The sequence below is a fragment of the Alligator mississippiensis genome, chromosome 11 (genome assembly GCF_030867095.1).
Source record: "Alligator mississippiensis isolate rAllMis1 chromosome 11, rAllMis1, whole genome shotgun sequence".
Taxonomy (NCBI): domain Eukaryota; kingdom Metazoa; phylum Chordata; order Crocodylia; family Alligatoridae; genus Alligator; species Alligator mississippiensis.
Window position 1 is genome coordinate 37,232,118 of NC_081834.1, and position 26,344 is coordinate 37,258,461.

The 26,344-nt window shown below is 40.8% G+C and overlaps 1 protein-coding gene across 2 annotated transcripts in view; it reads left to right on the plus strand.

Moving 5' to 3' along the window:
• The window catches only part of THSD4 (thrombospondin type 1 domain containing 4), a 702,916-nt gene that overhangs the window by 257,763 nt on the left and 418,809 nt on the right, over window positions 1–26,344 (plus strand). For both annotated transcript variants that reach the window (XM_059714825.1, XM_019477615.2), the window contains exon 7: window positions 10,401–10,537. In XM_059714825.1, the coding sequence (XP_059570808.1) occupies window positions 10,401–10,537 (137 nt within the window). The remainder of the gene's footprint in view (window positions 1–10,400; window positions 10,538–26,344) is intronic.

Consider the following 26,344-nt stretch of genomic DNA (forward strand, 5'->3'; position numbering starts at 1 on the left):
GGTAAACCTGCCATGGTTTTACAGAAAGCCTGTGTTGTGAATGCAAATGCATCACCATCTTTTCAGCCAATCTGGAAATTCTTTACCCTGAAGTAGCTCTATTCCCCAATGTCAGGTAGGCCTTTTGTGGACATCTTAGATGAGATTATGTAGTACTTAATGTGCTGCCCATTGTGCATTGATTGCTTCACAGCTCACTGCTTAATTAACATTTATATCCAGTTGCCAAGTGCATGGTATAGTTTGCTGTGACAAATATTCTGGGGGAAAAAAAGCATTAAGATAATTTGTAGTGGAGCACTTTTTGACTAGCCTGGCAACTGATTTTACAAGTCACCTGTAAGATGGGTTTGCTTTGCTAACGACCCTAGCACAATAACTTCTAAGTAAGTCAGGTGAAATGATTATATAAATTCTACCAATTCCCACCACCATGAAAGATATGAGATAACACAGAGCCTTATTTTTCAGGGAACACAAGAACTGCCTAACTGTAAGCACAGAAGCCACTTTAAGCTTACTATGTAGGTAACATGAAGATGAAGCCAGGAAAGCTAGAAAAGAATATTCTGCTTAAATGGTACATTTTTTCTACTTCTTAAGAAATACAGTCAGTGCAAGTGAAGACAATAGGAAGACAGACAAGTCATGGACACTTGGAGAGAAAAGTGGAAGTTTTGAAAACAAATATCGTAATTTATCAATACCAGTTAAGAAATTAATATACGTTGGCTAGAACTAAAAAGAGTGCACAAGAGTGAGTCTTCAAGACTATTCAGGAGTGCAGGGAATAAATATGGTAAATTCTGCACTCTGGACAGAACAGTACATGGTGCAGGACCAGTTTGCTGCTGGCAGGAGAGGTCATGTCCTTTTTGCTGCTGAAGTATGTCAAAAACCATTTAGAAACAACATTTGGTGGTGTAAAAATGCAGCAGCAACAAATTTTGATGCCTCTCCCACATTAGTGAACCTCTACCTGCTGCTCCTGCATCATGTACTGCCACTGTCCACATATATATTGCAGCTCTGCCCTCCCCACTGCTGGAGCTAGAACCACTGTAGGGCAAGTGCCAGAGAGTGGGGGTCAGGGGCCAGGAGAGTGAGCCAATTTCCTTAGCTCCAGTTCGATGTTTCTCTCTTAGGCAATGCCTGGGGCTCATGGCCTGCATGCCTTCCCATCATTATGCTACTGTGGGGATAACAACGTTACAGAAAAACTAAGTGACTTGTTTAGTCAGTTTTACCGCAGAAGGAGATAATTTTTTTTGTAAATAACTTCTCCAGAGTTGCTGCTCTATGGGGCCCTCTGAGAGGGGAGGTAATGAATAATATTTGATTTTATTTCCTTATTATGAATAATATAATAATACTATGAATAATATTTGATCTTATTTCCTTATTACCATTTACCCCATTGTAGTGATGTTGTAGCTGTGATGGTCAAAGCTTTGTGTAGCTTTATCAGCATTGGTTCAGTAAAATATATCCACAAGAATCCTTGCCCCTCACCTGTGAGTAAAGGGGTTGCTAATACTATTATGCAATTTATCACTAAATTTGACTATTATACCAAGGATTGGAGGGCAGGAAATGCTGTAATTTTTAAAGTACTTGATATGATCCTGGGAATGGTAAAGTAGTGACTATATTGGCAGTGCTAAGGCAATTAGTTGAAAAATTATTCAATGGAACTAGAAAATTACAAAGCTGAGCAAAATATGAAATGGGAAGCTTTGAATGACACATAGAAAATGAATGTTGCTTTCCAACTTACAATAATTGAGGTATTTAACCAAAGAAAACTAGTTATAATTGATAAATTGTATGTAAATGGAAATTAAAGTCAAGTAGTTCTGTGATGAAATGTAAAGAATGCCATAGATTAGAAACTGATTAAGAGAGGAGAATTCTAGCAGGAGCAAATCATAAGTTTTTGACTTGGAAGCCATTTACTAATGGGGTAACTCAAGAATCTACACTTAGACTGTGCTGTGTATATTAGGGGTGTGCAAAATGGGCTGTATTCAATTGGGATTCGGATTCGGCCCAAATCGGAGACAATGATTCAATTCGTTGATTCGGATCACTATCCCCAGTTCGATTTGCCTGAATCCGAATCTGAAGATTCCATGCTGATTTGGAGAATCAGCAATTTGGCTATAGACACAGCTTTAAATGTTTTTTCTACATAACTTGAGGTACTAGGTGCGGCTCATGAACACTGTAATGCTGGGGCAGATGGCGCGTCCTGCAGGAGCATGGGGGGGAAGTACTTCTGGTCCACTTCTGGGTCTGCCAGGCAGTGTGCTGGGGGGCCCCTCCATGCCCCCCCTGGCTCAGTGATCAGTTGCAGGGGGACCCCAGGTGCATCCTTACCGGCAGACCCAGAAGTGGACCGGAAGTGCTTCTGCTCCACTTCTGGGTTTGCTGCTGAGCATGCTGGGGACCCCCCCATGCTCCTGTGGGATGCCCAGCATCTCAGTATTCACAAGCCTTCTGCTACTTAGAGGTATGTAGAAAAAACATTTAAAGCTGTGTCTATGTCCAAATTGCCAAATCTTGTTGAATTTCTCTGAATCAAACTGGAGGGTTCTGATTTGATTTGGAGAGATTAAAGGTCTCCTGATTTGATTTGGAGATTCGTCCACTGAATTGGGCTGAATCTCCACCAAACTGAATCAGGGACCAAAGCTTTGCACCTAGTATATATATAAATCGTGTATATTATCAGGGGGTTATAATACCTTCTCGTGGAGTATTAAAATAGGTTGCATTTTCAGATAAACATCCAAGCATTTAGGTGTTTTCTTCATTTAAATAAGCACCTACAAGTCTGTTTGAAGTGTTTGAAACTCCTGAGTATGTGAAAATGGGCTGGAAATCTTTACACAGGCTCTAAAGTAGACTTATGTTTATTGTCCGGACTGCAATGTCACTGCCACTTTTGTGACATATGGCACTTCCTTTGCTTGTGGCTTTGGCTTTTACCAATAGGAGAAGTTATGTGGAATTGTTCATGTTACAGTTGCCATAAATTCTGTCATACCTCAGAAAATCTGATCCGTTCACACGTTATCTGTACCTATCCTCCATCCTTCTGTCCCAGAAAAATGTTGCCAAAAACTTAAAAAAGATAAAATTGTTAAATTCTTGGAATAATTGTTATGAAATTATTTTATACAATATTTTGCTTATTTTGTGTTTACTGTGGAGAAAAGACATGTCTGAATCAGCCTAGAAACTTCTGTCATGTAGGGATGGAATGATAATCTTGGGATGAAGAAGAAAGTCCTAGGAACAGTATATATTTGTAGCTAATTGAAACGTATGATATCTCCTTTGAAAAATACTGAAAAGTAACATTCAGATTCCAGTTATATTGGGCTGGAACCAACACCCTGAAATCAGAGGAAAGATTCCTGCTGAAGTCAGATTGAATCTGACTCTCTGATTATGAAAGCAAAAACAATTTCATTGCCAAACTACAAAGAATTCCCTGTTTATTCATCACAGTCAGCATATAAGGATATCACTGAGTCTGAAGAAAAGCAAAGCTATTTCATTTGGCAAATAAGGGAGTGATTAGTATTTGGAGTATTTAAAAAAACAGATTTGAAAGATAGTGACAGGTTAAGTGTACTTAACTTGATAAGAGGGGATACATCTTGCTCAGACTATTTTTGCTTAAATGACAAATTATCATGAGAAGGCAAGACTTTGTTTCTGAGGGGAGTATAGATCTCACATAGGTAGATTCTCTCTGCTGTTGCATGTTAACTATGATTATTGGCTCCTGACACCTTTGTAGATGGCTTTTTGTGAAGTGTTTTCAGTCAATGATGTGTTTAAAGTTTATCTAAAACTTTGCTTTTTCTGTCCTCTTAATCTTTTCTCAAACTATGGAAATGCCATCGAAATGCACTGTTTTAAGTTGAAGTAAAAAGGAATTGATATAACTTTTTTCCCTATGCATCACAATTATTTAAAGGGACCAAATATTTGTGCCTCATTACATGTGTAGGTAGAAAGGACTTCAACCATTTCCTTTGTCGATAGCATAGTAGAATCTTCTTAATGGCTTCTGTCTCAGTTTTCCCCATGCTGGGAAGACACAGCTATATGAATTAATGAATTAGCCCTTTTAGGATATTTTGAATTACTAGGGAACCAGTCTTGAACAACCTATCCAAAAGGCTATTAGCTGTTTTTCTTACTCTTATCTGCTGTATCCATAGTTTGGAAAGGTTTAAGAGTGGGAGAGGGAAAGAGGCCTGGTTAAACCTCTGAGGAATTCCAAACGTATGGCAGTTTTGAAGGAGTGAAGCAGGGTGCTCTGAGCCTAGAAGAGCTTCAGGATGACTCTTTTCCCAAGACTTCACAGAAGTAAAGATTCTCTTTCTCTCCCTTTGCTGCCAAGAAGAAAAATAAATATACTAAGCTAGTTTGGAGATCGTAGAAAGTTCATACCTCCCTATTTTTCAGGTCTGAGTTGATAACATGTTGAAAATATTGCATTGGATCACAATTGGAAGGTCTTATTTTCCCCCACCATTGCTATTCAGCCAGCTTTCTGAAAGTATGGTTTACATAGATTGAGGCTGCATATAGTATCCAAAAGATCCTTGTGGCCTGTTGTGCATTCACAACTTCAGGAAGATAATGCTTAACATACCTTAGTTTACATTCAGCCACTGGTGTGGTTACAGCGTGGTGGAATAAAACAGTGCAAAAAATCATTTGAGAGAAAATATGGGGCAGAATCTGGAAGTGAAGAGCTCTGGTGAATTAATGTAAAAAAAGCTTTAAACTACAACCAAGTTAGATGGAGGCCTAAGCATCTGGACCATTTATTTTTAATTCGAGTAAACAATTTCTATCATTTGTTCCAGGTCTGTTTTACTTAGACTATACGTGGAACTGTAGAATGTGTGGGATGTATTCAGGATATTTCATACCCCTCTTAAAAATGTGGGGAAAAGAACAAAGAGTACTGAAAGGATTGAATAAAAGCATCTCAAACAGATGGCCTTTTAATTTCTTAGCATGTTATTGCTCATATCCTCACTCTAATTTTTACTGCTAACAGACATTTCTACCTACAGGAACTGAATGATATCAGCAGTAGGTAGTAGGATAATGGTGTTTTCGTTTCAGGGAACTCAGTTCAAAGCAAGGATAGAATGACGGACAACAAAGCTCTTGTTCTATGAACATTCATTAGTAGGATGTGTAAAATGGATACATAGTCTTAACACAGGTTTTTGTGGATGGACATACACAACATGAGAGCAGGGATGATTAACTTACATAGGTGATTTCCCTTCATTAATAGGCTCTCTTATTGCTAGACAGTACAAATACAAAGGATTGACCAGGCAGGAAAATGGAAAAATTTCCATCTTGGACACGTATGGTTTATTAGGATAGCCATGTACATTGCACCCATGCTCTACTTGCTTTTGTACAGTAACATCTTCAATAATTTAAAACCATCACTTTGCCACCTTCCTTGAGCACCAATTTCAATAAATATACGTCATAATTAAAAGAAACATTCCCCTCACTATAGGTCTTCCAAGATCTCTACTTCAGCAGGTGAATCCAAAGTGACTCACAGTTGAGGCAAGTTTCTGTAAAGATACCTCTACATAGGCCGTTGACCTCACTCCCTGCTGAAATGAGGTTTTCAGTGCCTTTACTGAATCAGATCTTAAAACAGAAATAACCTGTTGAATTCTTAATGATCATAGAATTTGTTTTTAAAATATTAATAACAAGCTAAACATTGTTGGACTTGCAAGAATTTTTCTGACTTTAATAGTAATTTCCTCAATTTATAGTCTAAATGAACTTGAGTGCTGTAACAGCCCTTACAGAGTTTAGTTCCATCGTTAATTTAGTGGTATGCAGTGAAAGCTATAAATTAGGTTTTTCAAATGATATACAGTAGTTCCACAAATGGGACATTATTTCACCTAATAAATGGGGAATAACTCAGGGAATAGCAACAAGAACAAAAATAACTTGATGGCTTTTAAAAACTCATCAAAATTTACACGAACCAATCCCTACAAAGTCCTGTCCTGGAGAAAAAGAGTTCTGTTATGTTATATCTGATCAGTTGATCTTAAATGCTGAACCCTGTCTATGTCATTACAGCCTCCTATTCTGTTGATGTAAGGCGAAGAAAGATTCAGCAGGTCAGCTAAATGTTGGTCCAATAAAAAGCTTTTAGCACTGGATTTACAATCTGCCTGCTCTCACAAGAGCAATTAAAATACGGACAAGAACAGCATGTGTCATAAGCTCTTCTATAAGAGTGCAAGAACTTTACCAAAATGATATGCTACTACTCACATCTTGGCTGTGAATAGAAAATAGAACAGGACTTTCAAGAAATTTGTAGACCATGCAGGGGACTGTTGTTTGAATCAGATCTTGGGGGACATTTTCAGCAGTGGATTAAGTGTCTAGGTCCCAGTCTAGTCAGGCATATATGAGGATCATATGCCCCAGGCATCCTAATGGTAGTTGCTATGTATATTTAAAAGCAATTAATGTATTCCTTATATAAGGTTCTGAATTAGTTGCCTGGAACTGGCCTCACACAGACGCTGCCTGTGCCTCTTATAACACGTGCCACAGGTTGTCCACCTCTGATCTATGGAATTATTCTGGTGATGTTATTGCTATAACACCAACCATGTGAAAGGTCCTTCACAGACAATTAAAACATATAGCCTTGAAAAGCTTACTGTCTAGAAAGATGAAATCTAAAAGAGAAGATGCTGCACAACATAAGTCATAGGTCTAGGACTCCATATATGAGGAGGGGATAGGTTGGAAGACCAATGCTGTGCCCCTAAAACATCTCGAAGAATTATGTGAAAGCTAGGAGTGTCTGTACACTATAGAAACTTGTCCTTCATTGGGAACTGCAAGGACAGCTGCCTGTGCAGGATCTACACTATCCTAAGGGTTGTGTGAGGTGCCAGGGACTTGCTTTCAGAACCGTCTTCCTGGAAATTCTTGCATCTCCTAAAGGTTCCCTGAGTTTCACTAGCTTTGCTTATTCTGTGTTTGTGTTTTGTCCTGCTTCAAAGGAGAATTTTGGAGGTTTTTCTGGGTTTTGCCACAGTAAGAAGCAGGCTGGGCCTGGGAGATTCAGCCATATTCATGGAATGCATCTTTTTAAAATAAATATTTTCGCTTGTATATTTTGTTACAAGCTCTTTGCAAAGCAGATAGAGGACTATCAGATCTTTGTGTCTATGACCTAGTTTACTCCTGCCCTACCACATTTACAAATACTGTGTGCTGATAGACTATAACCAGCACATAGCCTGATTCTCAGTTGCAGGAACAGGATGACAGAGTATAGGAGGATTTATAGGAGTATAGACATGCTTCTATGAATACGCTTCTCATTTGTCCACATCAAATTAGTCTCCTTAATTACTACATTTCCTGTTTCCTGTAACTCAGCCCTGAAATAAGAACAACATATTTGCAGAGCAAACTAACTGCATGTGCTGTTTTTATTTCTTGAAGTATTTGACTATTAGGGCTGTGCAAAGCTTTGGTCCCTGATTCAGTTTGATGGAGATTCAGCCCAAGTCAGTGGCCGAATCTCCAAATCCAAACTGGATCAGAGGACTCTTTAATCTCTCTGAATTGAATCAGAACCCTCCAAATCGATTCGGAAAGATTTGGAGATTCAGACATAATCACAACTTTAACTGTTTTCTTTGCGTACTTCTAGGTAGCAGGGGCTTGTGAATGCTGTGATGTTGGGGTGCATGGAGTGTCCCACAGAAGCACGGGGAGGGGAGTCCTCAGCACACTCGACAGCAGACATGGAAGTGGACCAGAAGCACTTCCAGTCCATTTCTGGGTTCTCCAGGGAGCATGCTGGAGGCCCCCCTGGCTCAGTGACTGGTGCCTTCTGGGTTGGGGGGGACACCCGGGGTCCCCCCCTGCAGCCAATTGCTGAGCTGGGTGGGCTTGGGGAAGCCCCCTGGCACACTCCCCGGCAGACCCGGAAGTGGACCGGAAGTACTTCCAGTCCACTTCCAGGCTCACTGCTGAGCACATGGAGGGCTCCCCCGCACTCCTGTGTGATGCTCCATGCACCCCAGCATCACAGCATTCACAAGCTATGCCTGCTACCTCAAAGTACGTAGAAAAACCATTTAAAGCTGTGTCTGTGTCTGAATCGCTGATTCTCTGAACCAGCATTGAATCTTCAGATTCGGATTCAGCCAAATCGAATCAGGGACAGCAATCTGAATCAACGAATTGAATCACCGTCCCTGATTCAAGCTGAATCTGAATCCCAATTGAATAGGGCCTGCTTCATGCACCCTCATTACCAATGTACTTTCCAGTAGTGTTATAAAACATACAAAATTGTTGATCACGAATATTTATTCCATAATCAGATGTGGCCTAATTCTCAGTAGGATCTTGGCTCCTCTAATGTTAAGCAAATTTCATGTTATATGTTGTTTGAAGACTTTTAACGTGACCTGAATATCACCAGGCTTGTGTCTTGTCAGACCATTAAAGGAAATCCATTTCAAACTCAGGGACTTCTACTAAAAAGGCTCTGGAGTTGATCCTAGGCAATTGAATTCCAGGCACTTTCTTTTTCTGATATGATTTGATGTGAATTTGTTCTTCCTCCTTTTTTTTTCTTCATCATTCTCCATTACTAAAACCCAATATTATGTTAAAAGAGCACCTGAACCTGTGAAGATGGTAGATAGTTGATACTATATTTTGCTTAGCTGAGATGTGAGAATGTGCTTCTTGTGTTTTTATTTTAGGCCAGATTTAAGTTGTGATCCAGCAGTATGCTGAAGCTTGTGCTGAACTTCAAGCATATTAGAGTTGCTCACAGACATACTCAAAGTTAAGCATGTACTTAAGAGCTTTCCTTTCTTGGAGCCTGAGCGAAGAGTTCAGCTAAAGCATGCACTGATTCTATTTCTATTAACTAATGGTGCTTCATCTATATTTATTTTTTTATCCCTAAATTTCACTTTATTGAGTACAGAGAAGGCAGAGTCTTTTCTAAAGAGCTTCTAAACTACAAAGATGTCATATAGACAAAGTCAGTTCAAAAGGAAGAAATAATCACAGAACCATGAAGATAAGTATGTATCATGTTAGCCACTTGATGTATTTTCCACTTTTTGAATAGCCTTCATATCGGGTAGGAACCCTCTTCCCCTCTCCCCTCCCCTCCCCCTGCCAGCTGCTGTTGACAGCTGGCCAGAGGCAGGGCTGGGGACAGAGCAGGCAAAGTTCCAATATGCCACCCAATGCAAGGGGGCGGGGGGGAAGGACCTGCAAAGCAGACTGGGATGCCAGTGGACAGCAACCTAATTCAAGTCAGGAGAGGGTCTGATATAGCAGTTCCATAGACTGGTCTAACCTAAATCACTTAAGTCTGATACCACATCAATCTAGGTCTATCTTAGATTGGGGTTTGCCATTTTTAAATCAGTTTATGTGCATTGAACTTGTCTTCTGTTACAGGTTTTGACTGGCTTCTGATCACTTATACTGATGTACACGTAATGTCTGTACCTAGCCTTACAGTTGCAGCAGTTTTATTAGACTTGTATCAAAACAGGAACATGCAGATGTAGTACTTAACATTGTTCAGTTACCAAACAACCTCAAGTTTTTGTAGTAGAGAGGTTGGTCCTACCTAGTATAGTGGTTTTATCTTCTAATGTATAATAATATGCTCAAAGTACTTGGAGTGGAGGACAAAAACTTGTAAGGTTGGTGAAGGAATACATTTTTAGAAGTTGCTCTATTTAAAAAAAAAAAAATACATGTGGCCTTCTATAATGCTAGCCATAATTGTTTCAGATGCTGGTTTGGCTCATTGTGACAAAATCCCAAATTTTCTGTTAGAGAGTGGTGCATTTTTGGAACGGTGTCGTATTGCCTGGTCTATTTGTAGCAAGTTTTCTGAACTGCAGGCTTATATTGGACATATCCCTCTTATTTGATGTAATTCTGCTGTCACTTCCAAATGAAAACAGATCATAACTGAAATCATGGGATTGTGAAGAAAACAAATTTGGAAAGTTATTTCTGAAGAGTAAATAGGCCTATTCATTTAAGGAAATATAATTAAAAATAAAATCTGGTTTAAATCCTTATGAGGTTTGTGTGTAAAACATCTAAGAGCTTAAAATGATGTTTTCCTTATCAAAATGTATTTGAAAGATATGAGTTTTACAGAGAATGTCCCTTCTTACTTTTTTTATCTCCAAATCAGGGATAAAGTCTTCCAACTAATATAATGAATTCTTTTTAAAAACTATTTGTAGTTTGTAGAACTTGTAACAAGAATTTATACCTTAATCTCGTTTCAGTGAAGGGAAGTCAGAAATGTGAACTGAATTGTCGAGCAATAGGCTACCGATTCTATGTAAGACAAGCTGAGAAAGTGATCGATGGCACACCGTGTGATCAAAATGGAACTTCAATCTGTGTGTCTGGGCAGTGCAAGGTAAGGCCTGTGTGACAAAAAAAAATAACTTCCAGGGCCTGTGGCTCTGCTCCCTCACTTTGTTTGTTTGTTTGTTTTCTTTTCTTCTTTCTCTTTCTTTGTCTTTTCACATGTCTGTCAAACTGGTTGCGTAGGCAGCCAGGTTGCTGCGTATGTGACCTGGCTCAGATAGGAGGGGGTGGGTCTAGCTTCACCATTGTTCTGAGTTCTGACCACATGCTGTGGGCGCTAGGCTTAAGCCAACATCCCTCAAATAGGTAATGCTGATGTTTTTCAAATTGATTGGTCGGCATCAATAACACTTGTCCCTGACTGGGCCCAGGTGATGAGGTCAGTAAGGCTATTTAAGAGGGTCCCTCCATGTTGTGTAGTGGACGGACATCTTATGGACACAGAATCAAGCCATGTACCTCCAGAATCCTCTGGGCGTTGCTGTGAGTAACTTATCTGCATTGTAGCCAGTAGCTTAAATCTAAGTGTTCTAGACATATACTAAAAGGGCCAATGAGCCCTTTATATTGTTTTGTTCAAGGCTGTTTTCTTTCAAAATTTCTTTCAAAATCTTTTTGGTTTGTATTCCTTCCCTATGTCTTCCCTCTCCAATCAATAAAGCTACCTATCATAGCAAGCCTGGCAGTGAATGTTTGAGAGGGATTGGGTGAGCCTTTTTTTCCGCTTTGCTTGACTGACTAAGGAAGGCTACTTTCTATGCTTCAGGCTGTAAGAAGCACCCAGATATATCCTGCTGGGGCTAACCAACCCCATAGTGATTGAGATCTATAGGGCCTGTGTACCACAAGTGGAACAAGGCCCTAACAGAGACTGGAGCTTGGGTGGTGGCAGTGGTAACCCCAGGCTTGTGGGTGTGCTCCAGGCAGGGGGTTGGTCAGAAGTTGGCACCTCTGTGGAGGCACCTGAAGCTTGCTTTTGGTTGGGCGCAGTGAGGGGGGCGGCTTGGCACTGGAGCACCCCATACTGGCCTGCCACAGCTTGTGTCTTAAATGGGAACTTTAGCAAGTCAGCCTGTGGCTCTTATGTCTTACACAGTTTCTGCTGACAATTAAAACAAATGTACTGTGGAAGACTTGGGTGTCTGGTGAACTTTTAAGGAACTTTTCAAATACAGAATATTTTTAATAGTTGTGAAAATTAAAATAGTATCTTCAGGATTATAGTTTTACTATCATTAGTATTATTAATTATTTGACTGCAAACTTTTGAAAGATGCTTTTCAGAAGATTTCTGACCAAAGTTATGATGGTTTCCCATGAACTTTTTTCATTTCTTTAGGTCAGATATACAATTCAAAGTTTACCCATATAGCCACATTGGTTAAGGGAGTGAAAAAATCACTCCTTCCTCTCTCTCCCTCCCAACTAACACAGCAAGGTTAGCAAAACCCCCGGTGCTGAGGCAGCTGCTTTGACTTTTGTTGTCTTAATTTGTATCATTGTGGGAGTGGGCTAGGTATGCCAGCAGAAATTCTCCTTTTGTTGGTGTATGCTGCAACTCTACTAGGTAGTTCTGATACAGTTTCTGGTATAGCTGCAGAGGTAGGATCTCTGTAGTGTAAGCAAGTGCTTCCTGAAAAAGAGGTGTCCATCTCTTTATCATATTTAATTTCCTAGTAATTTATAAAATGCAAAGTATGTCTAAAAAAGGAAAGGTGTGAATTATTACCTTTAAAATGTAGTTATTTCCCTACCTTCTTAGTTGAAACAGCTGATAAAATACAGTAGTTAGCTTTTATTGAATTATATGTTTATTTCGATTGTCATTTGCTAGTAGCATTGTAATTTCTCCAATCAGGCTGTATGAGCGATTGAGACCTTCAGTCACTCTGCATTTTGGTTATCTGCTTATTCAACTATAGTATGCTGTTACTACTAGTAATTATGGATAGAATATGCAGACATTTCTCAAGGGTCCAGAATGAGCTACTGTGTTGACTTGACACAATCTGTTGTGTGGACTTCCCCAGCATAAAGAGTCAACACCCTGTAGCTACTGCAAGGTGGCAGCCATCTCACAGGAAATGTGGTATTGCTTGTAATGTGTTTATTTGAAAATTCTGATTCAGTAAGATTTAAAAAAATGTATAAAATACCGATAAACAGCATTAGATGTGTTGCTAATTTTTCCAGTATCTGTAGGCAGAAGGAGCCTGGAAGATTTAACAGCAGGTCAAATGTGACTCCTGAGCCCAAATATTGAAAGGTCAGATTTAGTTTAAATGTTGCACTGCCAGAGGAAATCTCTTATAAATACAACATTTTCTGAAAGTCCAGATTCCTCTTGCTTGTGCACATCTGGACAATACCAAGGATGTGTCTGTTTTGTATTTTTAGTAGAGTACAGTCAGAGATTAACTTGGAGTTTTCCTTGTAGATGATAGATATGTGTGAAGCTGATTATTCTTTAAATATTCCCTTGATCTAAAACTGATTCATAAAAGAGCCAGGGAATTGTTTTAATTACAATTCTGATCTGTGACTGATAGAGGAATTGAAATATGGACTTTTACTATACCAGCTGCCTGCCACAGGGCTTTCTACAAACACAAAATAAAGGCTGATATTTGGAGGTGAAGGGTAAAAATAAATAATGGTTTAGTAGGCTAGTAAGAAATACTGTTCCAAAATCTGAAACATCCCCATGCAGTGCATCAGTGTTCAAAAATCTGCCACATGTTCTAAACTGCTGGTGTGATTGGATGCTACCTGAACATCTTATATTTTATTGTCATAAGTGTTCAAGGCCCTAACAGCAACCAAATGAGTTTGTACAGGAAAGGCAGCTAAGGAGAGGCATAAGGAAGGGCACTATTAAGTCACTCTACAGCCGTGGGCTTAGTGGTCATTCTCTGCACAACAGTGTAGAGCACTTGAGCAGTGATTCTCAGCGTGGGTGCTGTGGCACCCTGGGGTGTCTTGACATCCTTTCAGGGGTGCTAGAAGGTCCCATGCAATGTTAGCACTGTTAGGAGTACAAATATGATTCACAGGATGAATGCAAAAACCACGTCCACACGTTCAGGTGTTCTCTGCACTACAGGGTAGCAGCGGGGGGTGGGGGGTTGACCCTGAGAGATCCCCGGGTCAAAAAACCTCACATGAAAAAAGGTGGGGTGGTGCATGTAGGGGCAGTATGCACCGCCCAAAACCTGAGCCTGGCTGGTTAGACTGATGTTCCAGCTGCCAGCCAGGCTCCGAGCAGAAGGATTGGTGCAACTGCAGCTTCCCAAGGCCCCCAAGACCCCAGGTAAGGCTGCTGGGACCAGCACAGTTGCTCACCTCAGCCTCCTCTACCCCACCCAGGGTAACGTGCCGTGTGCCAGAGGGCACATGGCACAGGTGTTCCCCGGGGACAAGTAGCAGTGGCACAAGGTGTGCTGCTGCTTCTTGTCCCCAGGGAAAAAAATGTCCACGCCCGTGTGGACGTGGCTAAAGCTTTCAAATAGGAGTTCATAGTGTTAAAAACATTTTGACTTGGTGTGGTCTTTTTGAGGTCTTTGCAACAGAAGAATTGCTCTCGTATTTTTCTGCAGTCAAAAAACAAGTTAAAGCTAAGAGCTGACATTTTTCAAGGGGAGCCTTGAGTCTTGCAAGTTTAAGAACCACTGGTATAAAGTGAGAGAGTAAGATGGGCAAGGAGAAAAGGAGGGGCATAAGTTGTGGGCCTTGAATATGTAGTGAAGCTTCCATTATGTGCAGTACAGTTATTTTAGCAGTAAATTATGGCACACTGGGATATTGAAATGAACCAGTTCACAATTTTTTCTATTTTGTGGTGACTGAAGTCTAAAAGAACAATATTTGCAACAATTTTTCACAATTTTTTTTTTGTTTTGGAACAGTTAATACTGCGTTAATTACTGTAACTTTGGTTAAAATTTAAGGTAAATTAGAACACGTGTCTTGTGCTCTATCATTTGTTTTGAGTGTGATAGCAAGGTTTTCTGACTGTTGTGTAAAATTTTAGCCCAAATCAGAACCCCAGTCCTTGTGGAAGGTTTACAAAATTTTTGTTTGCTTTCCCCCAAACCATTTGTTTTTAAATTTCTTTTATTTTCTTATGTAATTTATTTTTCACGTAACTTCCTGATCCCAGAAGTGCTGAGATACCTCAGAATAATTGACATATTACTGCTCTGACATCAGAAATGGAAACTCACAAAATATTCTATTATGAGATTTACAGTTTAGTTTTACAGATGCAGATTCAGGTAACAGTCCAGACTTTTGGGGGTTGAACCTAAAGCATATAAGATTCATTCATCAGTAAGTTTTATGTCTTTGCAGTGTAAATAAACTGTTTCCTGACTTCATCTGGGATGATCTCTGTCACTTAAGTATTTAACTATAAATCTAGTTTCTTAAATGTACATCAGTGACTCCTGCAGAAATGTATTTCACCAGCTTCAATAAAACTCTCCCACTTGTGGTTTAATAAATCCAATATATGTTCAATAGCATAACTGTAAAACCCATAATGCAATAACATATCTACATTGTAAAAAAATGTATATCCTTTCATAGATGCAATGTTTGTGTTTGTGTACCAAAGAGGCAGAATATGTTCTGTTTGCCAGATGTCATCAAATGAGTTACAACAAAGTTATTGCATAATGCTGAATACTTTCCTTGTGGATTTAACTTAGAACCTTAACATGATATGATCAAAAGAGAGAAAAAAAAAGAAGAGATTAGGAGATGACACAATAGATTAGTTTATCATGTATATGCATATAGGGGATTTAAAAAACGCTTATACTTGATAAATTCAAAATAACTCCTGTCATGTCATTCTGCAGTACACTGCAGACTCAATTCAGACAAAGCTTTGCACTTCTAGAATGCTTTTCATTGGAGGACTCAATTGTGGATGACTATTTATGACATGTAAAGTTGCGTGTGAGCATGCTTATCTCAGTTGGTGTGTATGCTTTAAGGGATATAGCTTAAATTGAGCATATTCTTTTTTTTTTTCTCCCCTTCATGCACATTTGAGAATGTGCCCAATAGCTTATTTGGCTTTCACAAAAGGCTAAGTTTTAAACCTATTTCTGTGATCCAAACATGCTGCTAGCTTAAAACATATTTTCTAATAGTTCCCTTCTTTTTTCTGTGACTTTCTGAAGACTTCTGGAATTATTTGCATGTGTTCCTAAAGTTTTGTCACTATTTTCATTTCCTGACCACATGTTCCAACATGATTCTGACTCCCTTCAAAATTTCTGTTTCCTGCCCTGGTAAATGTATCTCTTTATATCGTATGCTTGTATGCTGTTTTACAAACATTGAGATTAGTAATTCAATATACTCCTTTTGCATTCTTTAATGAGTGGCAATGCATTATCTGTATAATAACTATGTGATGATATAGTGTGTGGTTACCATTCTTTTTAATGAAACTACTGTGTAGTGCAAAATACAGCCTTCAAAATACCGTGCAGTTTTGCTGTAATTACAAGAGGTAGACACTTCTCATGTCATAAGGACTAAGCTATAACTTTCCATTAAAATGATTTAAGAAAAATCTTTACTGTACTTTCTTCTCTGCTTAATATTTTATGTAATTATTTCTTACAAGTTTTGTAGCTAGACTTTAAAAAAAATTGTAGTTCTTTTAAATCCTGTTGATTTTGTAGCACTTGCCATAGAGCTGCGTGAATTAAAAACAGTTAAGGTGCTTGTCTGCTGTGTGGATCTCTTAGACTGGCAAAACTTAGCAAGATTTTTTTCCCTGAGAATAGTTTTTTTCTTGCAACATATCTGGTACTTCTTGTTCCTTGTCAAGTCAGAAATACTGCAAACATAGTCTTCCCTATGGTCTGTACTGAGCTTCTGGTCCTGAATGGAAATAGGTTCATTAAAAAAGTTTGGCTTAGTTTTAGACCAAAAATTAAGGATAATGGACACTTAATTTGTCTCTGTAGCACATGGCAGATTTATACTTTCCATTTTCTTGTGGTACATTATTTTCTGAACTGACAGCAGCAACATGGTTCATTGATTCAGACACCACTTAGAGTTATTTTTACCATTCTCTATTAACCAAGCAAATAAGCCAAGCTTTTCTAGTATTAGCTTACTATTCCTAGGTACAAAAGTGAAGGAGTAGGTGGGAACAAACCCCTGCTATTGCTTTACTTGTCATGGGTATGACAGATGTGACTAAACAAGTATTGCTGCCTGGAGGTGCTGGATATTTTCAGCACAAGATTAAAGCTTCTGTCTTCAAACAAAAGCTGGTTGCATTTCAGGAAACTGTTTCTGAATGGAGCTGAAAGGTACAAAGAAATCTTGCCAATAAAATTACGGCACTCAATGGCATCCAAATGTTTTCTTTGGGGATCATGACTGTTTTGCACTGTATGTACCACCCTTTAGGTGGAATGGAATGTGTCAGGGTTTGACAATGGAATTCAGCTTGTCAGGTTTAGAATCGTGGCAAACAAGTTAGACAGGCTTAAATAGAATGAACTTTTTACATACACGGTGGAAGAAAACAATTGTTTCATTTATATTTCTTGCACACTGTGGGCCAATTTTGCTGTTGGATGGATGTGCAGGATTTGATTTGGAATCAGCTGTAGACATATGTAGCTATCCAGTAGCATAGACCATTGCAGTATCATGGTGCATCTGAGTTACTTACTGATTTAGGACCATAATCTTCCATCTTAACTAAACATATTATATACGGCTATTCAAAGTGAGTAACAATGGTAGATTCTGGCCCTGAAAGCCAGAAACACATCTTGAATTATGGCAGGTTGCTTTCCCTTTTCCCTTCCCTTCCCATTTTCTTGCTGATGAGAAATGTTCTTATTTTAATTAAAAAGTTACTAGGGCTAGGAAGATTTGGGGTCATTGTTTTCTGTCATTAATACCGCTGTTATTCTGGAGTAACTCCAGTGACCTCAGTGTGTTCCCTGGAAATTGTTTACCCTTTGCTATCAGTTGCTGACAAGCAAGGGATTACAGTGATTAAAACGAGATTGAGCAAAGCCAAATTTTCAGGGGATATACAGATCTTATTGTATTTCATGGCCTTTGCTAGTGAGAGAAATCATCAACACCCCTTCTTATATACAAATGCAGCTTCTCCAGACATCCAAATATAAATCCTTACAAAGCTCTAGCTGATATTATTCATGTTTCAGTCTATGCTATACCCTGAATATGTAGATTAGAGGTTGGCTTAAGTAGATCTTTGCTTCTAAATAAATTTTACAAAAATATTGTTTTAGTGTGTTTGATAGTGTGCTCCCCTTCCTTCTTGATTTTGCTCCCCTATGTATTCTGAATCATTAACCTGTCAGGTTATGTAGAAAAATTTTTAGTTTTATGGTGAAATGATAAAATTATAGCTATTATAGCAGGGGTGGGCAATGATTTGAGCCTGAGGGTCTACATGGGGAGTTTTGATCAGCTGATGCAGGCTGGGAGTTGAAGCCAGAGCACCAGCACTGAGGCAGGAGCCACCTGGCTGAAGCTGCTCTCCTGCCTACCCAGGACAGTGTGGTGCAGCATGATACAGTGCAGTTCCAGCTCCTGGGAAGCCAGCCAGGAGCTGAAGCTGGAGTCTCATGCCCTGGGGTAGAAGCTGCCTGACTGAAGCTGCTCGAGTAGTGTGGCATGGTGCAGCATGGCAAGGTCAGGATCAGAAGCAGGAGATACCACTGGAGGCAGAGGGCATAGAGCAGCACCTGGCTGCATCAGGAACGGCCCCTCCAGAAGCTGTGTGCTGGTCAGGGCCTAGGCTGGTGAGCACTGGCAGAAGCCCAACGCAGGCTGCCCCAGTGTGAGTGGGTAGGGCATGACCCCATGCGGAGTGCTGTGGGAGCAGCCACGGGCTGGATCCAGTCACCTGGCAGGTGGGATGTGGCCAATGGCCCATATTTTGCCCACCCCTATGTTATAGTGTTGGAATGATGTTGCAGTTGTGATGGTCCTTATCGGGGGCCAAGAGACAAGGATTTTTCTGGGTGATATCTTTTATTTGATCAACTGCATGGTTAGGATAGACTTAGATAAGCGTTTGAATGCAGCTGATTCTTCCTTAGGTCTGAGGAAAAAGCCATTGCTATGAGTATGGCTGTTATGTTATCCTCTGTTTGCTTGGTTGCTTTGTTGCCTGCTTTCTAACTTTTTCTCTAGTTACTCTGTTCCTATGGATATAACATTGTATTTCTGAAGAAGCTGTTTTGAGTCAATACATATATCTATTGGTTGTAGCTTCCAGGGAAATTTCTTGCAGATGCCAAATCCATTTAGGCTGGTAAAGACTGGTTGGTAAGTAGAGGTGTGGTCTGTAATTGAAAAATCTCAGGCTCCCACCCAGAGAACAGGGGTTGTGCAGAACCTGTCCCTTGAAAAATTTGCACTTGAGACAGATGTAGAAGGGGTGAGAAGTGTATTTGACCGTGTAACCAGGAGATTGTCTATACAGTGGGTGAATCTCCATGTGCACTTTACTGTGGGGTAGACTAATTAGCTCTGCAGTAAAGTGTTACCATCTATACATGTGCTGGTATTAGGACTCAGTAAACTAAACACTGATGTACGATAGCACTGTTGGGGACAGTACTACCTTATGGTACATTAATTAACTGTACTGAAACATATGTGTAAACAGCGACTGGGCAGAGGCCAGGATCCTGTGTGCTACAGCTCCGCAACATCTAATTGCTGCTGTCCTGGGCACACATGTAGACATTGTACCCAGGAGCAGTTCACTTTGGCTTGAACTGCTCTGGAGTTTATTGGTTCGCCTTAATTTCACATGTAGATGTACCCAGTGTGTTCAAAACATCACTTGCAGCTCCACCTACCCTACTTACTAATCCAAAACTGGTGTAGCTGCGTTTCTGCAGCAGCCTCTCAGGAGGCAGCCTCTAAGTAGTGTTAATTAGCTCACCCACAAGTCTGTATACAAGAGGCCATTCTGCTTCTCCTTTTGGGAGCTCTGCTGCCTGGCTTCTTGTGCCTTGTGGTATGAACAGGTTGTGTGACATATTATTTTGCCAGATATTTTGATGTTTTCAAGTTAAAGAAGCTATGGAAATGTAAGATGAAAATATAACACAAATATTTAATGTTCCTTGAGCTCAAAGGGGTATTTAAACTTATCTGAATTTCCTTAGGCTGCAAACTTCTAAACCAATGAGTTTTCTTGCATACGAAAGGGGAAGCATTTTTGTCACTGAATTTATAAAACATGTTACAAGGGAGTGCAGACAATATGCAGCTATCCCTTGAATGAACTCCATGGTGTAAATATCAAAGGAGCATTCAAGAATTAACAGAACATTGGAAAGTCTGGGAAGGAGAAGAGCCCACTGTTCCAGCAAACTGACAATTGACATACGTGCATTATAATGATAATTCAGTAAAGGTTGTGCTTTTCAGGAAGAGAGAGCTAATTTATAATTTCTTTGTAACAAAGAAAAGTGAAGTTTCTCCTTAAGACAGCACAGTGTGTGTGCCCTTTTAATGGTCTGCATCTGAACTGAACTCACACTAGTAACTGTATCCAGCAGTCTCCTAGAAATATAATCACCACAGTTACAGACAACACCATCGCTAGTAGGCTATTACGCAGTCTGAGAGGAGCCATGATGCAGGGAATATGTCCATCCTCTCAGATTCTCAAGCTGAAGAATGAGCTTTTGAAAAGATTCAAAAGTGGCACTGATAGAAATGCTGGATACAACTAGGGATGGACAAATCAGGCCTGCAAAGCAAAACTCTTCCATATGTGGTCCCAGGACTCAAACCTTTTTGAGGTGTTCTGAGTTATTTTAAATGTCAGGCTTTTATCCTCTGGTATTTTTGCCAGAAGAGGGGTGAGAACTGTTGTACTAAATTTAGTGAAGGGGTGAGTCGAATGGAAATGCAATGATTGATCAGACTATTCTGGCCTGAAATCATAATTTATTGAACACATCAGCAATACCAATATTTAAGCAACTCCTTCAATGCAACACTCAACTTTTAAACTAGCCCTAGTGGTCAACAAAGATATCCTTATGTGAGTCTTTTGATGGAAACAGTGATTTCAGCTGGCTAGGCACACGTCACTGGTCTAGGGGCTCAAGCAGGTGTTGTTTCTTCTTTTCTGGTGTGTTGCTCTCCCTCTCAGAGTATTTTTCCTTCAGTTTTTATATACTTTTTTGTAGTTCTCTTCTCTACATTCCATCTGTCATAAATACCCACCAGTCATCTTTCACAGTAGTCATTCTGGTTAGACTTAGACTGCCTTCTTTATCTTGCTGTCTCAGATTGCTACTACATCCTTTTTAACTTCTTCACAACATGGGTTTTACAGAGGTCACTCTAAACTGTGGTCTGCTTGCTCTGCTTTTAGAGGCATTGCTTACTCTAAGCACTTTGCTAAGGTGACTTTTAGGCCTACAACAACCACTAAAATATATATGGACAATACTGTGAATCTGTATTCATGCTACCTCCAGCACTTCCAGAAGAAGAAAGTAATGGCAATTTGTTTTTGATTTGTGTTACTGACCAAAATGTGAAAATTATAAAATGTTCATGTTCCATGATCCTCATCCAAAGCATGGTCAGCTTTTAAATCTTTCAAGATTTGTCCAGTACTTTTTTATGCTGTCTGACCAGTGAAGCCCATTAACATGACTAAAGACTCTTGGCAGAGATTCTAGGAACAGCAGCATGGATATGGAGGAAGATGAGAGGGAGGAAGGTATAGAAGCATGTATTTGTATTTATATATAATTTCTTCAGGCTGTAGGCATATGCAGTGCCATGAGTATTCTTGGTTAAATGTAAGTATCCCCACAATGTTGCCTCTGATGTGCTGAATGGCACACTTTGGAAAATAGAATTTCAGTCTGCAAGAAGGCTATGTCAACCTACTTCATATTTTAGATGAGTAAGATGTATGCTATCATTTCCAACTTTATGTAGGTAGGTTGGGGAGCTGTTTAAGAAATAACTGCTATGCCTACATCCTTGTACCTCTTGTGAGGGGAGCTAGTATTGTTGAGAATTGACATGTGGATCATAGGATTATTTTAACTTGAAATCCAACAATATCCTTTAACAATAAAGTGTAAGAATTGGTAACAGGTAATTTAAATTAACTACACAGATTACAAGAAAGTAGGCAATCAGACTTTGGCTTTTTTCCCAAAATGGCTTGGACATTTGGAGTTTGGGGAGGGAAAGAAATAATTAAGCTGTATTTACTGTCCTGAGAGAGAGCCAACTTGACTTCGTTATGTGCCCAGGATGTTTGAATAAACTATATCTTGGGGTCAGCATTTTTATAGCTTTGCACTGGAAACCATAAAGGAGAATGCTTTGTTTAATGTATTTTTATGTATTTAAATAAGGTATAAAGCTTCCATCACTCAAAAGGCACCTGGGTAATGTCCATAAAATATAAAAGTTTAGAAACTATACAGGAGGCCCAGTGGTCCAGATATATAGACCTCCAGCAGCAGCTTCCTCCCATGTGCACAGAGGGGTTGCTGGAAATACGGAAAAAACAATGGCAAAGAATAAAATAATTCAAATGCATTACCTAATGCTGAAAGGTCTAGAGTTTGCCCTCAGTGTTTATAGCGTCTTTCGGTGGCCCATGAATTTAACTACATGTGTGCAGCTCAAAAAGAGCTTTAGGTAGTTTAAAAGTGGAAAATATTTAACTACAAGTTGATTGCATGTGTGCTTGACAGTCCTAACACCCACTGTCAAAAGGAAGTGAAATATATTTCAGTAAGAAGTTATGGAAACAGTTTTACATAAATCCCCCATTTTGGCCTGCTTTTGGCTTTGAATTGCTCAGCGGGTCAGCATTGTACACCTTTACTGCATTAGTACTAGGTAAGTATTTTGTCACTTCTGAATCCTGCAGGAATTTTCTGTATGGATGTGATGTTCTGCCTGCTGATATTGAGGGGATTGCCAAAGGGACTTCAATTATACTGGTAGAAATCACAAGCATAAATCACATGCATAGCAAATGGAAACTAGAATGCACATTATAGGCAAGTTTCTCAGCTAGTGAAAATCAGCATAATTTCATACATGGCAAGGAAGCTATGACAAATTTGCACCATATGTGGATCTGGCCTTTAGATAAGGGCAACAAAGCACAGGTAAAATATTACATCTATATATGTGCATGTTAAAGTAATACTGAGATAGCAAAATCCCTAAAATATTTCCAATGAACATTGTTAGGTTGTCTAAAGAAAAAAATACATGCTCTTCAGCTCATGACTTGTGTCTGTTGTATCGCAAGTTGCTGAGTGCCTTTAAAAGAATAAGATGTGGTATTGTAGTTAAGAACAAGAAAGTTTATTATATAAATCCAGCATTCTCAGTTTTCCTTCTAAAACTACAACAGAACTCCCACTGTGACCGATGCCAATGTGCACTGGGTGTCTTGAAAAATCTGGCATGGGTATTTCAGGATCTCTCCCTTCACTAGTTTCAGTCTTGATTTGGCATTTGAAATGGATAGTCTGCTGTCCCTAATCATACAGCTTCACCTTCTGTTTATTATAGGCACTGTAGTTGCATTCTTCCTTTTACCCCTCTTGGAGACAGCTTTTCTCCATTCATTTTCCTGTTTGCTGGATTAAAACTGAGGAATATGGTCATTGCAAACAATCCAAGTAAAGTCTTGACTCCAGTAAATATTCTAGCATGTCAACCCACTGAACTGAAAGTAAATTGGTATGTATTACCTTAAGGGTACAAATACACATACATTTAGAGCGATTTCAATTGCTTCATCTAATTGTTACCGGTGAGAAGCTGGGAACTACACAAATGTAGCAAAACCACTCCAACTTTTACATTGCTTCACCCAGTGTTAAAAGTTGGAGCAGTTTTGCTATATTTGTATTGTTTCTGGCTTGTCCACAGGTAACAATTAGGATGTAACAGCTGCTACCCTTTTGAAAAGGTTCCAGATATAAGGCTAGAAAAAGACACCACCAAGTGAAGCAAATCAGCTGTGCCAGGATATGTCCTGGCATAGATGATTCATTTTAATGGGTGAAATGCATATCGCCTGTTATCCTGCTTGTTGATGCTGGAGGACAACAGGAGACATGTTCACCTGAGGCTTGAGGGGTTTGGTCCCATGCATCCTGGGAATTCCTGCACAGGATTGGACCTGTTAAATTCTGGGAGGGCCTGCCTGGCTTCCCCCACTTATCCAGACATGGTTCTGGGGTTTCCAAGGTTGTCTCTGGCTAAGTAGGTAAACCCTGACTTTCCTTGCTTACCCAGACATGTCCTAGAGACCTCCCAGAGCTTGGGGGCCCAGTACTGTGGGGGAATCCTAAATTGCTTGGGAATGGGCTCCCCTGAGGAAGCTGGAAATGTAGGCAGCTCCAGGCTGCCCTTGCTCTCCTGCCATAAAGCAAATAGATATCTACCACAGTAAAGCACAGAAATTATTATTACTGTTTTTTTGCAGCTGCAAATTTGGGCATCTGTGGCATGACAAAATGTATGAATGTCTATCTGCTTTCACTATGCACTGCCATAATTTTTTTTATGGGTGCCCAAAGGTGAGGAAAGACGATGTCTGTTTTCACTCTTAATGTATCTCACTTGCTGCCTTGTCCCCCTCCCCCCTGCACCTTTTATTGTGATAAGTAATTTGGAAATGATACAATCTATGGGGATCCATTTCCAACTGTGAGCCATGTTCTACCAAAACAGGAGATTGCATGGCTAAGCAGCAGCTCTGCAGAAAAGGATCTGGCAGTTAGTGGATAATAAACTGAATATGAGCCAACAGTATGCCCTTGTTGTAAAAGAAGGTTAACAGGACACTGGGCTGCATTATTAAGAACATTGCCAGCAGATTGAGGGAAGTGGTTCTTCCCCTCTATTTGGTGCTGGTGAGGCCACATCTGGAGTGCTGTGTCCAGTCCCCCCCCCCACCCCCACAGGTTTTAGACAAAAAACGATGTAGACAAATTAGAGAGAGTCCAGTAGAGGGTACCAAAAATGGTTAGGGGACTGGGGCACATGACATATGAGCAGGGATGCAGATTTTTTGTTTCCCTCAGAAAAATGGAAAAAAACTGTGAATTTTCCCTTTAACCAAGAAAAATGCGGATTTTTCATTTTAATGGAGAAACACACAGATTTACCACATTTGCAAACAGCTCTCTGCAGGCTGGCAGAGTTCCAGCCTGCAAGGGACTGCGGGGAGTGGGAGAAGGGCAGTCAGGCAGGAGGCGCCGTGTGCATGTGCATACTCACATATGTACATGGCTGTCAGGCAGCCTGGAGAGCAGCTCCCGCAGGTAAGTCTTTGGATGGGTGGGGTATTGAGGTCTCCATAGTGAGGAAGGGAGGGAGTTGGGTAGGGCTGTGGCTGGGGCTGCTGCCCAGCCAGGTGGTGCATGGGGTTTGGGGCCTGGGCCAGAATGTGCATCTGCAGGGCCCCAGCAGAGAGCAGGACGGAGCTGCAAGTGGCTCATCCAGGGGGCAGGGAAGGGTGGGACTGGTTCCCCACCACTGCGCACACTCCCAGGAGGAGGGCAGAGGGGGAACATGCTCCCCATATCTGCGCATAGGGAAGGAGCAGGCTTCCTCCTGTAGGCTTGAGCTCCCCACCCTGCTGCCTTCAGCCCAGGCCCTCTGCAACCCAGTGGGTGGGACCCAGTTTGGGCAGAGTGGGGCCAGGTGGAGAAGCTCCTTACCACTGCAAGCCCCACACCACCCTGGAGAAGCACCCCCTGCCCAATCAGCAGGAACGGGGGTGGTGGCACAGAGTTGTGCCCCTTGCTGCTGCTGGGTGGGCAGGGGGCACCTTGCCATGGTGGCACAGAGCTCTCAGCAGCAGCAGTGAGCTTCCCCACCCAGCTCCTCTCTTTCCTGCCACGCTAGGTCCCACCTGCTGGGCCACAGAGGGTTGTTAGAGCGGGGCGCAATGGGCAGCATGCACCCAGCCCCACACCCCCTAATGGGCTCCACTCTATCCGTGCCACCCATGGGGGAGGGGGAGTTGGGCTCCACCCTTTGCTCCACTACAGCAGCTGCCACCTCCTGCAGCTGGCAGCCATGGCTTGGGTGCTGTGGCAAGGAGCTGTGGACCTGAGTCCCTGTCCCTGTAGACCTAGCAGCTGGGGCCCCCCTCTGGCTGGGCTGGTGGGATGGGGGAGCTGTGGGTGGGCAGTGAGGGGCACCGGCAGGGTCAGAGTGGGGCTGTGGATGGGGAATGAGTGGCACCAGCAGGGCTGTGGGGCTGTGGCTTGGGAGTGAAGGGCCTGGACCTGCGTCCTGGTGAGCAAAGGGGGCAGGGGGAGCTCTGATTTTCCATGATAAGCCCAAAATCAAATACCAAAATTTAAAAGTACTTAGAATTTATTTTACTATAGTGATTGAGGCACTGGTAGGCTTCCATATTGCTTTAAAATTGCAAATATATCAATAAAACATTGTGTTTAATTGATATGTGTGTGTGTTTGTGTGTGTGTGTGTGTGTGTGTGTGTAGTGGCATTTCATTTTAATCACTGATTTGGGGTTTTTAAATTAGAGATTTTGCAATTTTTAAACAGAGAAAACCAGGATCCCTGCTTATGATGAGAAGCTGAGGGAACTGGGCTTCTTCATTTGGGAGAAGAGAAGACTGAGAGGGTAATGAATAGAAGCCTTCAACTACTTGAAGTGAGATGTCACAGAGGATAGAGCTAAACTGTTCTCAGTGGTGACAGATGACAGAACAAGTCTCAAGTTGCAGCAAGGGAAGTTGTGAGATATTAGGAAAAACTCTCTCACAGGGAC